This window comes from Melanostigma gelatinosum (assembly GCF_949748355.1).
Source record: "Melanostigma gelatinosum genome assembly, chromosome: 7".
Taxonomy (NCBI): domain Eukaryota; kingdom Metazoa; phylum Chordata; class Actinopteri; order Perciformes; family Zoarcidae; genus Melanostigma; species Melanostigma gelatinosum.
The window spans coordinates 6,220,052-6,235,065 of record NC_136640.1 but is presented as its reverse complement, the minus strand read 5'-3'; the positions used below and the strand labels follow the sequence as shown (position 1 = coordinate 6,235,065).

At 45.1% G+C, this 15,014-nt stretch overlaps 1 protein-coding gene across 1 annotated transcript in view; it reads right to left on the bottom strand.

Annotated features, from left to right (window-relative positions):
- The window catches only part of ets1 (v-ets avian erythroblastosis virus E26 oncogene homolog 1), a gene marked incomplete at its 5' end in the record, with an annotated part of 34,227 nt that extends 26,593 nt beyond the window's left edge, over positions 1 to 7,634 (bottom strand). The window contains 2 exons of the mRNA XM_079272694.1: positions 4,550 to 4,697; positions 7,566 to 7,634. Of these exons, the coding sequence (XP_079128820.1) occupies positions 4,550 to 4,697; positions 7,566 to 7,634 (217 nt within the window). The remainder of the gene's footprint in view (positions 1 to 4,549; positions 4,698 to 7,565) is intronic.
- Between the last annotated feature and the right edge of the window lie 7,380 nt (positions 7,635 to 15,014).

Here is a 15,014-nt window from a genome sequence, read left to right as displayed (position 1 = left end):
ACATCTGTGCATGTGTGTGTGTGTGTGTCTGTGTGTGTGCACTCGACTGAATTGCGTGCATGTAAGTGCAAAGTCGCAGGGCCTCCCTGAACAAAGGCACAGCTCTTTTCTGTACAATTAGCTTCGCTAAAAAGGACATCTCTTCCTCCATTAGCGGCACCACGTGCCCCCCATCACTCCATTGTGCAGATAATTCAATTATCCCCACCCCCCTCCAAGTCTCTCTGCCTCCCAGACCTCCCTCTTCTCGTCTTGCCCTCCCTCCCCTGTGTTACCACCACGCTCTCAGATAAAGCTCCACTCGTCCCCGTAGCTGTGGGGAAAATACATCAGTCTTCTCATTAAATAAATGAAGGTTGTGCCGCCACCTTTCCTGATGAGCTGGCATCAGTTGCATCATCGGCCGTCAGTGATTGTACGCGTTTCAGAACAGCATGTTCTCTAACTGAAGTGGTTTGTAATGAGTCACCGTGCTATCAAGAGGAACTTACCACACGAAATACTTGCATGGCGTTGCACTTGAGCACACCACAAATAGTACCGCCAACGGCCAATGAGCACGTACATCCAGTGCCTGCATTAGAGGAAAGTGTATTTTAAGTCGGTGTAGTCCGTGTAGTCTGTATTTGTCGTTCAAAAGGGAAACCGTAAAACCTTAAAATGTAAGAGATGCATTACATTGTTGTGATACATGACACAAAGCAGCGTTTGCCCACCATCTTGACACCACTTTTGCTCCATCGACCGAAGAGCCACAAAAAACGGCAGACTAGTGGCAACGGTGAGGGACATACAGCAAACACTAGGGCCACAGACGACGGCCGGTCAATGGGCGACGGTCTGCCAGGGCCTTTAAGGTCAAGAGCATTTATTTAGAAAAACACTCCAATAAATGACTCATCAAATGAAAGAGTTTACTTACCAGAAATTACTCTTCGAAATGCTTTTTTTTTCTTACAGTTAAGGACAACAGTGCTTTGAGTTATGGGGTAGAAATTCCAGACTGATTTTACTGTAATTGCCGATTTCAATGCACAATGCAACCGCTTCTTAGAAGTCTAATGTGGAAACTCAAACAGTTGAGATTGCTAAAAATACTTCAATGTGCAGTGTAGTCGTAACCGATTACCTTTTTCCTCTGTGTATTGACCAACACCTCTTGCCTCAGCACTGTCATCACACGATGCAGTTCAAATCTAGGACCATGGCAGCCCATTCCTCCACAGTTGTCTGCTGTTTTTCCGTGTTTCCACTCTTGTTTTGTTTTATTGTCTGAGGGGGAAGTGTGCGCCGGCCTGATTAGCATCACTGTTTCCTCCTTTCCCATAACCCCCCGGACCCCCACAGGCTGCCTGTTTACTTTTTGAAATAAAAAATGGGCCTGCGCCCGTGAGGACGTGCCCCTCATCAGAGGCGAAGCCCCCCTCTCTCTCCCTCCCCTGAAGGCTCCACATCCCAGATCCTCCTCCCCTCGTCTCCTCTCCTCCCACCAACCCCAGTCTCAGTCCTGTGACTTATCCCTCTCTTATCCGTCTTCTCTCTTCAAACTGTATTCCGCCCACTCTCCTTTGCTTCCCACCCCGTTCCCCTCCTCTTCCAACTGTCCAGCTGTCAAATCACTTCAAATAAAACACAGGCCAATGGTCCCTGAGTGCCAGATCACAGCTGTTCTAAATGGGAGGGCATGTTTAAATGTACAGTGAACTCGTGAGTATCTGGGATTGTGCATGTGTGTCTGCTTGTGTGTGTGTGTGTGTGTGTGAGTGTGTGTGCCTGCTTTACTGAATGGGAGGATGCTGTAATACAATACACACCAGAGTGCAGGGTGTGAATTTAATGAATGAATATGTGGAGTGTGCATCACTGCAGGATGTTGGTAGAGTGTGTATGCATGTGTGTGATATCTGTGCCTGGATTTCACTGAGATACTCGGCAGAAATACACACTCCGTTTTTTTCCCACACACACACACACACACACAGATAGTGATTTCCACAATGGGAGTTTACAACAGGCCCTGTGGTTTGAGTGTTGGACAGTGAAGAGGAGAGCTGGGTTAGTGTAAACATCACCATGGCATGGCTGTTGTCAGGAAGCAGTGTGTGTGACATTGGGCGCTGGGCCAAACATGCAATGGTCCTTTCACATCCAACATCCCCGCCTAACATCTGCTCTGTACTATTTCTTTCTCACACGAGCACATTTCATTTTAACAGCACCCAATCCATTCTCGGAGAAGTGACTTGAGTTGTAAAATTGAATAACTTACGTGCACTTTAAAAGTTAAACAGAATATATATCAACCCCGATATCCAAGACAGTGGATCAAATGTGTTCGAAGGTTCGGAATGTTGTCAACTAAGTACTTACATGTGGAGCTAAAAAGTATTATCTTCATCATATCTTGATTTTTATGCCAGTCTGGTTTCACGGAAAACTTAAAGCGGCCATAATCAATATTTTTCCTGGCAAAAATACATCAAATAAAAATGTGGCAATGTGAAAGGGGTCACTCGTAGAGAATTGTCACCAGTATCTGCAGCTCCCCTCAGTTTTTACCAGGCATTACAGTGACTTCCAGGTTATTGTTTTAGCTATTTTCGGCTGCAGCAGGCAGCTGTTTTCACCAAAAAAGCTGTAAAACCCATTGTGCACCACCCGTTCAGCACCAAACAGCAGTTAGCAACTAGCTGGTGAACAAAGCGGAGAATGTAGCAGTCAAAGAGCCAGATATTTCCCTCAGGGGTTGGTGGAGGCCAAAAACAGAGCTAAAAGAGAGTGACTATTGGACTTGCATTCGCCAGGTGGCCTGCACACGACTCGACATGAATGGATGAATGATAAATGCTTGATGGGCAAATAAGTAACTGTTTGCTATCAAGTTTGCAGTCTCGGTGATGATATGTCAATGTTGTGTCCACAACTCGGTCTACTGCCCCCAAGTGGACAAAAAACAAATCCGGTATTGCAGGTTTAAGGAATACAGCAAGATGAGTTTGTATTTTTATTTGTTTTCACGAATGTATTGTTGCTGATGACGGTTTTACTTAATAAAATTATATCATGGTATTCCCAGCAAATCCTCAGTTGACTGTCTGATATGTGTCCTGGTTGGTTACATAAAACACTTGTTAGTGAGCAGATAATCATAATGACTGGACTGGCACAACCTCAGTGGTTAGAAAATGAATGCACATGTTACTTCAAAGCAGAAATCTCCCAGTTGCCAAATCATTTTCACGGCAGGAGGAAGATGAAATAGTGTGTGCCCCATTCTCGAATTATATACAAATTGAATGCGTGTTCTGAAACCGCAAGGTCAAAATATTAAAGGGGAAGCCATGTTTTCAGTTTGACAGAAATGAGTCAAAGCAACGGCTGCAGAGTTTGAGACCGTGTCAGAAGTTATTTGGCTGCTTTTAAGGTGAGCACAGACTCATAACGCCATGTCCTGGTAGCACGAAAACCTCAGGAGCTCTATATGACACCACATGACTCCAACAACATATCCAGGTGGCTACAAGGCTCTGAGACCTGTGTTGCGTAGGACTTAGGAGAGGGATGAGAAAAGAGAAAAAAAAAGGTCAACGCTCGGTCATTTTTTTCCACTCAGCAATGTTTATGTCAACGGTTTAGCGCTGGGAGCAATGAAGAGAGGGCTCCAAAGGAGTGTGTCTCTGGCAACAAACATCAGCAAATCCCATCAAATCCTGACTCCCTCTCATACTCACACACACACATATGTACACTCAGCCCCCCCCCACCTCTCCAGAGACCAAACCAGAAGCTTGGGAAAAAGATGGCCGCCCTTTAGACCCCTGTCTTGCCCCCTGCATCCAGCCCAGGGAGGTGACGGAAGAAAGCTTGTGCCCCCCAGCACCCCTACCCTACTCCCGTGGCGTGCGTCCCAGTCCACCAGCATCAATCACTTTTGAGGAGGAGAAGAGGCCAGAGTCAAACACAGGGAAATGCACTGGAAGGAATGTTCCAGTTTAAAATAAAACTCATATGAAAAAAAAAAAATGAAAGGAAAAAAAATTGAAATAGAGGATTGGAAGAAGAAAAATGCAGAGCATTTGGTTGTCCTCAGATGAAAAAAGAGGGAGAGAGATGGAGAGTAAAAGAGAGAGAGAGGGGGTATCTGGTAAAGGCATTGCCCTCAGGGTCAGCATCACCAACATCCCCTCTGCAGCAGTCACAGAGCAACAGGCCAAGTCGAGCCAGTGGGTGCGTTCTAAAACAACTCAATGAGGAAGTTTAAATGTGTGCGTCAACATCGTAGATTGAGTGCGAATGATTGCCCATTCGGCATTCCAGTTAAAACAAAGTCTTTTGTTTTCTTTGAGCGGTTTATTCACAATGAACTATTGACCATTGTCTTTTGTACAGTATGAATAAAAAATAAGGTAAAGTGTGGGGGTTCTTTTATTTTTGCAGAATAACATGAATCTTATCAAATACAGGATACATGTAAGTATTAACTGTGATGAAATCGGCATTTTGCCTCGTAGCACATTTGAGGTCAGACTTGTATGTGTCCATGTCTTACCTGTAGGGCACAGGTCGTGTCCATTGGGCACCTCCTGCAGGGGTTTGTCCTGGAAGTAAAGGGGCTGCGATGGGTAGTACTGCTGCTGAGGGTGAACCACACCTGGTAGGTGGGTGTGGGGTCCCAATGCCACCCCTCCACCATGCCTCTGGAGAGAAACAACACACAGAACGGTTTAGCCTAAATGAACTGGGCAGCATGGAATAGAGGAATACTGCATATTGTTGAACAGTTGCCGCTTGGTTGTATCTGCCTCAACGTGCTAAGCTGAAAACAACTGATCAAACTTCAGCTTTGGCCGACCGCGCAACCTTGGATTTTGATGACAATTCTTTTGTCATTGTTTTCCCGCACAGATAACCGTCGCGGCTAAATTTGACTCATGCAGTTTATCTTTTGCCGTGTTGATTTATCCCACTTATCACAGCAATGTTCACGTAAGAGGTCGCACCAAAAGGGAAGTCTAAAGTCGGCACTTGACAGGAGAGCCAGGACAGATATGAAATTCTTTGTGTGTACAAGAGATAGTAGGGAGGAAGATAGCCACTCGGCCATTTTTAGCATATCAAAGCCTTCATTCGACAGCAAACGAGAAACTCAATAGATATTGTTGGACGCTTCTGTTTGAAAGTGATGTGAACAGGGGATTGGCATTTTTCTCACAAGAGTGTGTGATAAATTGTGCTCCTTTTAACTTAACATGTTAAATACGGGTTACAAATATTGTTGTTTAAATATTTTTTGAACAATTACATTGCAATGTATTCCCCACATTTGTTATCTGCTGTAGAGTATATGCTCATTTCACAAAGGTGTTTAAGATTTAAGAGCAGGACGTGATCATTTTATATTTGTAACACGCAAAAAGACACTCAAAGCAATGCTTCAGCTCGTCTTACTGTCAGACTGTCATATGCTATATGTCATATTTGTAACTGACACACTGGCTGACAGAGTGACTGCTGATCTGATAAGCAGCTCCTGTTTAAGCACTGCAGCATTTATCAGTAGCCGGCCAGCTTTATGGATGGCAAACACGACCAGAGGATCAGGATCAGGGAGGCCAGTTTACGAGGTTCTGTAGAGGTTTGCGTGGGATGCTCTGCCTTCTCCTATCAATCCAGTCAGGGGGGGGGGGGGTAAGGCATGGAGGGGAGGGAGTCATTTATTTTATTTTTATCAGCTTGATTTTTCTTTTTTTCGACCCCTGTAGTTCCAAAGTGAAAACAGCAAAACGTAGACACCAGCATGGTCTTCAACTCCACTGCTGCTATGATCAATTTTGCACACATACACCCATTAGAATAGGAGTTTATTTACAGGCAAAATATTTGTGAAATTAACATATATTTGTAGAATGCTGCATTATTTGTAATTTTGCAATAGGGGAACATAAAACCGACATCAAACAGGTAAAACCAACAAATGTGACACCATTTTTTATTGTGAGCTGTGACTCACTGTTTTCATGCAATGCCACGTGATTATTCGGTACTTTTACACATTCAATGTCATGTGTGTTTCGTTTATCTGCCGCCTCATGAGCAGAAACTGCAGTGTCTAACAAATAGCAGACAGGTGTAATGAAAAGCACAGGTGTAGTCAGTGACGATGCTGTTCCAGGGCTCTCATGTTGTGTGTACCGTCTTAGGATCTTTATGGAACTGAGCTGTCGTTATTGTTATTCCTGATTCGTTTGCAGTCACAAATTTAAACACCTTCCATAAAAGAAAAGTCCTCAGCATGTGTCTCAAATCCCTCCCTGTCTTACACATAGACAGTAGTGCGCTACCCAATTCTGATTCTGGCTGACTGCATGCCATTCCAAACCAAAGCTACAGGAAAGAATGCTCTGATGAAAATGACTCGCTTATGTCACAGATGGCAGAGTAGGGAGGCCTCACACTGTGCTGCATAATTTCTGCTGAACAAAGATCACCTTTGCAGTGAAGTGGCTTCTGGCATTTTCGTTTTAATTGCTACTTGGCGGCTTGAAGTCGCTGATTTCCCCCCTCTGTTCTCAGCATACGGTCTTTGTGAAGCATATAAGACGCTGTCAATCACTAAACACGGAAAATAAAACACATCAGGTCCTGCTGCTGTTTGCTGATAATTCATGTAAATTGAAGAGAATAGAGCTAGGTGATCCAGGTTCACCTTTTGACCAAGTCTGCCCTGGTATACAGTCGTCTCAATTTCAAAGGCAACCCCCACCACCTGAGCCAATTAGGACGCAGGGAGCTGTATCCTTCTATGTTTTCTATCAGGCCAGGGTGGGGTTGCTATTTGCATATAACCTCAGTCTCTTATCCTAATGTGCTGGCGTTCTGCATACAAATGGAGGCATTTATTTTGCCGCTCCTTGGCCTTCACCCTTCAAGCGCTCCTCTGACAGGAATCCCAATGTTCCCGGCTGCCACTGTCTCTGACTCTGTATTCAGCTCTCTCATTTGGAAAGCGTAAAGAGCCTCGGTGTTCCTGCAAACAGACTGCTGCAAAGCACTGTGCGGGTGGCTTAGCTGAGAAAGGAGTTATTCAGTGGGGATGGTCTGACTCCAATTTGATTGGTTAGTGGCAAGGTTGGAGCCCTGCAGGTCTCAATATTTACAATATTACTCGCTAAAGAGAAGTGCATCTTGGTGCGCGGTGGTTGCGCAACACGGAGCAGTTCATGAGGGCGATTTCACAGCCTTGCAGAAATGTGTCTTTTTCAACAGCTCTGTTTCCTAACATTTGACGAAATCATAGGGAACAGCATGTACAGATACGGGCACTATTAGTGCAACTCTGGTGGACTAAACCCAACAGGAAAAAGGTTAAGATAGACTCTGATCCTGTGAGGTGAAGGTATCCAGAGTTGCTAACACACACACACTGCTCATATGCTCCTGCACACATTCCTGCACTACAGCTAACACACACACACACACACACACAAACGCTCATTCCTGGCCGGCTGTGTGGCAAGTAGCTCAGGCAGCCTTAACACGGAGAAAATTTACGAGGGAGGTCTTACCATTGCGCCCAGACGGTCACAGGGGTGAAGAGCCGGGTAGGAAGAAACTGGATCCATGTAGTAACTCATCACGGATGCTGCGGACAGGAGAAGCAGGGCCTGCTGAAGGGATCAACACTGCAAACAGACGGGACAGGGTGAAGCAACCTATCTATAACAAGCTGTTTACACTGTGTGTGCAAGTGTGTGTGTGTGGTATGTACTATGTGTATGTGTGTGTATAGGTGTGTGAGAGAGAGAGAGGAGAGATGAACGAGGGTCAAAAAGAGAGAGCGGGGAGAGTGAGACATTTGATCTTGGTTTCAATAACCTGCAAACATCAGCGCCACAGTTTGGACCTGTGGTTTGGGTAAAACATGTCATCCCATCCCATCTTTATCTGATTTAGGTTATAGGAGCTCGCAGGAGTGTTGATGTATTTCTTTTAACTCAAACGCCGCTGATTTTTATGTGTGAAGAAAATGATTTCAGCTGTAGAAAACCCATCCATCCAGAGGCTTGTCAGCCTAACATTTCCATCTCTCTCTCAACGTATCACTCCCTTCTCCTTATGCAAAAACTGCCTCCTCCTCCTCCTCTTCTTCTCATCTGTCTCACCTCTTCCTCCTCCTCTTTCTCCTCCTCTTCTCCTTCCCCTTCCTCTCCTTCCTCCCCTCCTACACACTTTGCTTATCACTTAACATGGTTCACTTGAAGCAGCATCAACAAAAGAGACTGGGAACCGAGCTGCAGGATTACATTAGAGGAGGAATGGTGTATATGGGCAGTGGCAGGTCCCATCCTCCTCACATTCATATGTTAAGCAATTTGGCAAAGCTAGTTTGTGGCAGCTGCTGACAGACTGAGGGAAGATGCGCCACTGCTCAATGCTTGCAGATGTTCATCAGCTCAAAAAGATTCAGACGCTCTCGTTCCAGAATAGAAACAGAAAGTACGCACACACAAAGTGAATAATGTGCAAATCAGTTCTGTCATTCAAATGCATGCACTACCTTTAGCTACTTAACTGGCAGGGTGGGGGGAGAAATAAATCAATGCTAAATAAAAGAGCTAAGCATGCATATAACCCCAATTAGTCATGTTGGTATATAAATAGATCCTACTTACATTGTATATTTTGAGTGATCTTTTTGAAGGCAGTTTCAAGCCCACGGGAAAAGTAACAATGTTGGAATAAAGTTCATTTTAAAAAGAGATACATGCATGCAACTTTACTTTAAGTGGCGTTTTGAAAGCTGCTGCAAGATCGCAAAAAAACAAAAATAAGCAGAGATGAAACGGCGCATCGCAATGAAAAAAGAAAAAAGAAAAGAAAAGCGCGCTGCACGCTTTATGAGAATTCCTGACGGGAGAAACAGAAACTTTAAAGGCAAGACTTTCACCCTGATGCATCAAAGGAGCGACACGCGTCGATACTATAACGCAGCCTCTCGTAGTATTAGTTGTAACAGTTCATTTTGGAACAATACAACTTTGCACTTACCGATTTCGGTGTGAGAAGTTTCCTGTGAGCTGGAGGCGCCGGGCAGCTGCGTGTTGACAGCTGAGCGGTGGACTGCAGAGATGCTGTATACCTGCTCGCAGCCAGTCCCGCAGAGGAAGGAATATTATGCACACTTCTAGTCCCTCCCTCAATCATACGGTGATCCTCTCCAAATCCTCTTCTCGTCTCGTGAGTAAGCTTTGGACTTGCACGTGTAGTTGTGGTTCACATGCAGCCACAGAACAGGTGTGGTCACGAGAGCCTGAGCTGATCAACAGTGGGTTTAGTGTGGCTAAAGTTGTCCAGTCTAATATCAGCGTTACTTTAATTTCCCAAAATCCTGTGGGGGAAGTATATGCATCCAGTATCAGCTCCTACGTATATTTAGTGCAGGGAAGTTTGAACAATGAAGGCAAGAAGGGAACAACTGATGCTACACTCATCATTCCTTAAATAACCCAGATCCACATTTTCTCCTTGTTATTTATGCTTCAATAAAAAAAAGTGGTTGTTTTAATTCAGGATACATTTGAATTAAGAGTTTATTTGTTTGTTAGTTTTCCTCTCACAGAGAGCCAAAAGTCTTATTCTGGGAAAAATAACAGGAAAGAGGGAGGGAAACATCACACAGCGAGTGGGTGTGATGTTAATGACAATGGCTGATCTTCCTGTGATGTTGTCAACTGGAAAAAAATATATATATTTATTTATACATATCAAACACCACTTTGCCATTTTTGGACATGTGCGTCAACCTTTTGTTTTCTCAGTCAAGCCCTAATACTGTTAAGATGCTGGTAAAAACCTCTCCTGGCATATTGTCCCCGCATGGTGAACCTCTGAAATCTGGTATCAAGCGCAAGCCTTAAACCAACCATTTGAAGACGTGTTGCCGTCAAATCAATTTGTCGCAGGTGTCGCCAGAATACACATGAGAAGCATCTGCTTCTTGAATATGTATTTACTGTACATCGCTGACTATCGTATCATCCTCCACCTTGTACCTTCTAAACCCAACCAACAGCCAATGCATGCGGGACACCGATTAAAGCTGTGACGGAAACGTTGACCACTCTTCTGTGAAATGAGAAGTCCCCCCCCCCCGTACAACACAAGATCTACATCCACCTGCTCTGATAGAGGTTGGTGATAACCAGTAAGAGTGGGAAGCGTTATCTTTTTGCCTATTTATCGCTTTATTTGTTTATTTATTTCTACGCTGTAAGGTCGCAAGCTTTCCACTGCATTGCTACTATAACAGCATTGTAGAGGGTGGCTTCTCTCTTTATATGTCTCCCTCTCTCTCGCTCTCTCTCTCTATCAGCCTAACACTCAACACTTGCGAGTCATCTGAAACACCTTGTGACTCCATGATAATTCCGTGACCCCAGTGCAGCATTTGTTTGAATTAGAAAGTGCACGGTTCAATCCTCCTGACAGCCACTGCTCTCAACAGTAAATCTTAAAAGTCTTGGGGTAAGGGTGTGTGTGTGTGTGTGTGTGTGTGTGTGTGTGTGTGTGTGTGTGTGTGTGAGCTGAGGCGGGGGTCGAGTCCAAGGTGAGAGGCGTGAAGAAGTACCATAAGGGGCTCAGTGGCAGGCAGCCTGCATTTTCTCAAGACCTCGTCTGAATCCCTCTGCGTTATGTGGGCCTCAGCACACGGGGGCCCCCAGGGGACACAGATGGGCAACATGTCGAGGGCAAAAGGCGATGGTATGACTTATTGCCACGTGGAGAGAAAAAAGCGGCGGGACACACCCCTGTGATGGGACCAAATTGAATAAAAGCAGGGGATGAATGCGATCCAGATCTTCAGCCGGTGCCCCGGCAATGCTGTTTCAATTAGCCGGCTCGCCGGTTCAAAGGCGAGGCCCTCGATACACTTCTGCTCCGCATGAAGCCACCATCATCGCGTTGCCCCCTCGCCTTTCACCTCCCCCGTTATGGCACCACCTTTTTCCGATCAGAGCCTGCCGTCTACGCGCCGGCTTGCGCTCATGTTTTGCATTAAACAGATAGTGAGCGCCTTGCCATCGCCGCCAGTAAAAGCCATTCGTCAAAAGATGTGCGGGGGTTTTTTGGCCCTCGCCATCACTTGCTTAGCGAGGTCTTACAGTGTTCCTGCATCTACATCAGCTCTGTGTTAAACTGATATGGGTCCATCTCTTCCTGGATATCTGAAATCTTTCAAATAATGCTCAAACTAATTATTCTCCAGACTTTGTTTGAGCCACAGTTGACAGCGTCCAATGCCACATTCCTGCACCTAAAACCACCAGGAGTTTAGAATCTTGACCGTATGACTCCGAGAGGTGACAGAAAGGTTTAACGACAGGTTCATTCTCCACCCTTAAATATACAGTATCTGGAGTCATGTAGGGGTCATGTTCCTTATCCTTACCATATGTTCAGAAGTGACAGAAACACGAAATAAAGATAAACAATTTGAAGCTGTACTTTGTCCGAGCAAATATACTTTGAGACAAAAATTCCTGTTGCCCTTGTGTTGTCTTTGGGACATTGATTGAGTCATGCCATCCTAATCAGCACACCAAACCATGCTGCTGTCTGTCCTCCACTGGTTCCCTGCATCTCGGTGAGCAGCTCCAGACTGTGAATCCTTTTGTCTCATTTTCTCGTTTTGGATCTTCCAAAGATAGCGCTGACAGGTGATATTAATGGTCTTTTATTAGCATCGTCCTGATTGCTACAGATTTTTTGGAAGCAAGAGACAGAGGGAAAGAGCAAGAGGGAGCCAAAAGAAAGAAAGAAAGAAAGAAAGAAAGAAATATGGAAGTCCTCCGCCCACCGCTTCTCACAGGAGATCGCCTCTCTCTTTGATACCCTGCCCAAATCTGTTCCCCCCATAGAAACTGCCCTGCAGATGTTGTTGCTGTATGCCGACTACAAAGAAGGAGCCCTTTATGAGAAGAACATCTATTTTGGGCCTCAGTGTTTCCGAGCCGCGGTGCTCAGCGAGAGAAGCACAGGCCTAATCTGTGTGCTGCTGAAAACTCTGTTTTATTCCCTGCCCATGTTATTTTTAGATTAAAGCACAGTTCTAATGAATAAAGTGAGGATGTAATACTTTATAACAGTATCAATATGCCATCACCGCGGTGGGCTTGGGCCTGAAAACGCCTGCGTTGCTATTGGCATCGGCAGAGAGAAAGTAGGGGAACATTGGGGCCGGTAACCTCAGTGAAATAAAGAACATGGAGAGGCCTTTGTGTCAGGCCTGACTCGATTCATTTAGATGTGTATGCGGTTAAGACTCTCACCCGCGGAACCGTGACTTTGTTGCACTGTTGACTGTGAGGCAAAGGTCTTGGGGGCAATATTAGCTTTTGATATTATCTTTAATTAAAGCACCAATCCCTCGGCCAAGTTGTCCAAACAGTCCTAAATAGGACCTGTAAATCAGACAAACAGCCTCAATATTTGATGGGTCGAGAGTGTGCACTGTAGCCTCCAGATGGTTTGTGTTTCTCAAGCGTTTCACGAGGGATGGTGCGGGACAGCGCTCTTCTGTTCCGATGTGTGCCTCTTGACAGAACAAGTTCCTCCAGACCACACGCTGTGCCGCTGGATTTCTGCCTAGGTCGCTCTCTTGTCTCCCCTTTTCCTGTTCCGTCCCCTCTTGTGTGTGTGTGTGTGTTTATCTGTCGGCTACGTGTGTGCGTGCACCGCAGCTTTTGCCAGTCAATGTTTTATTTCATTAATGGCAAAGCCCACGGCCAAACTGATTGTGCTGTTGAAACGTGTACACTTTTACGCTGAGACAGAAAAAAAAGCCAGCACGGCACGGAGGACAGTGATCAGTGACGGAACATGCATTTGCATGTGTTTCTACGTCAAACTTCAAAGACTGACAGAACAGAGTCCTTTTCCAACATCGTGCCATCTTTAATACGCGTAAACGTTTACGTTGCTGGGCCAAACAACGCCCTTTTCTGATCTTTTATGAGGAGAAGAGAAGATGAGTGTAGCAAGATGAAAGGAAAAAAGCAGGATGAGGAGGGAGGGAGAGAACGAGATGCTGAGTCCAACATGTCCCGGTTGATAAGCTGCTGGACTGGCGCCAGAATACTCCCCTCCCCCCCCCAAACCCCCCAACACACACACACACAACACCCGACCCAGTGGCCAGCATGACCCCCTCCCCACCAAACACACACACACACACACACACCACCACTCCAGTGGCGTCTACCGCTCGCTATTCCTCTTCATTAGTGTTCCAGAACGAGATGCTTGTCATGTAATTAGCAGAGGAGTTTTTTCTGAATGCCTGTGTAACAGTTCTCATTAGAGAAGTGAGAGAAGGCTGCAGCGAAAGAGGAGAGGCAGGCCTCGGAGGCAAGCAGAGGCAGAGCAATCAGTGAGACAGATGGGGAGAGAGAAAGACATGGAGGACAGGGGGAGAGCATGCCAGAAACAAAGTGTTGATAGCAACAAGAAAAACAGAAACTGGCGTGATGAGGGGTGAGATTTTTGACTTTGCATTCCAACTTGCGACGTGAGCGACTCGGTCTGGATAAAAATGACAACGACTTAGCTCAGTCGACTGGCATTCCTATTAATATTCGTTAAAACACAGAAAAGTACATAATACATATAATACAGTGACTATACTGCTCTGGTTATTCCCTCGCCACCTCTTACACGCTCATAGTAACAGCTCAGTGATGTGAGTTCATCTCATGTGAGGAGAAGTTACGGACCTGGTTGAGGCCCTTGCAGTATTTCAGGATTTCCCCGGTCACTTGTGTGAAAGAGGTGTCATTAGCTCCACTACATCCCCGATGTGTTCACACTGATAACAACATCAGCGCGTTAGTGGACCTGTCGGCTTCGCTCAGTGCATCCAGCCTGTGATGAGGTGTGTGGTTCAGGCAGCAGAGGACGGATTATCAGGGTGATGAGAGGGAAGAAGGAGCTGCTTGTCAGTGGCTGGTTTTCAACACAGTCTGTCTTGTGTCCTGTGTCTGGTCTTAAATATGTCAGTCTCCTCTCTCTACCACCAGACCCAGGTACATACGTACATACCCCATATATATAGATTTGAAAAAGACATTTTATGCTGAGTTGTATTAACCCAAAGGAGTAGCAACAAGTTTGAATAAAACGAAAGAAAAAACATATTAACTGAGTGCACTTTTACAAGTAGCAAGCGTTTGCATTTTCACTCTGCGGCACTTTCAATAGATTGCACGACGAGCATATGCTACTTGTTATTTCATGCAACCAGTGTCTTTTAAAGCCTTGTAATGCCATCGTATATCAGCATTTTAACTTAGAAACAATGTCTGTCATCTGAAGTGTATTTAGTTTCAGTATGTTGTGTGATTCCATGTGTGGTCGTTGGATCACGCTTTATGAGAAGAAGCAGCAGGATGCTATTTGCTGTTCTGATCTGCTTCATGATACCACTTCCTGGTTTGTAACTCACATGTGACTGAAATAACCAATCAGAAGCTAGGAGGGACTGTTAAATATTAAATATGTAAATAATTGACTGTCTAAACATTGTAAATATATTTTACTACATTAACGTGACTACCTCTCCCACAAAGTAAAGTAAAACCCATGTTCACAAAATGAGAAACAAGTAACTGCCAATGAAAAGAAGAAAGCAAACCGTCTCATTTCAGAACATAGTCCAGAAAGTATCAGAGAGGTCTGACTTGAGAATTTCGAAAATCCTTGCTCACAACGGAGACAAAAGAGCCAGAGTCAGGAGTTTGTCATCCGAAGGAGTTTGGGATTTTCGCTGTGTGTTCAGAGGGCACAGTGTGTGGAGAAATTGAAGTGGTCGGATGCAGCGCTTCCTCACAGCTCTCTGCAGCCCTCTCATGAATTATTTTTTACTGCAAGCATGGGTCCAAACTAGCAACAAAGCGTCAGAATTTATCACCTTCTGGCGCATTGTGGTCGCAGTTGGGAAATGCTTCTTTCTCTTCTAC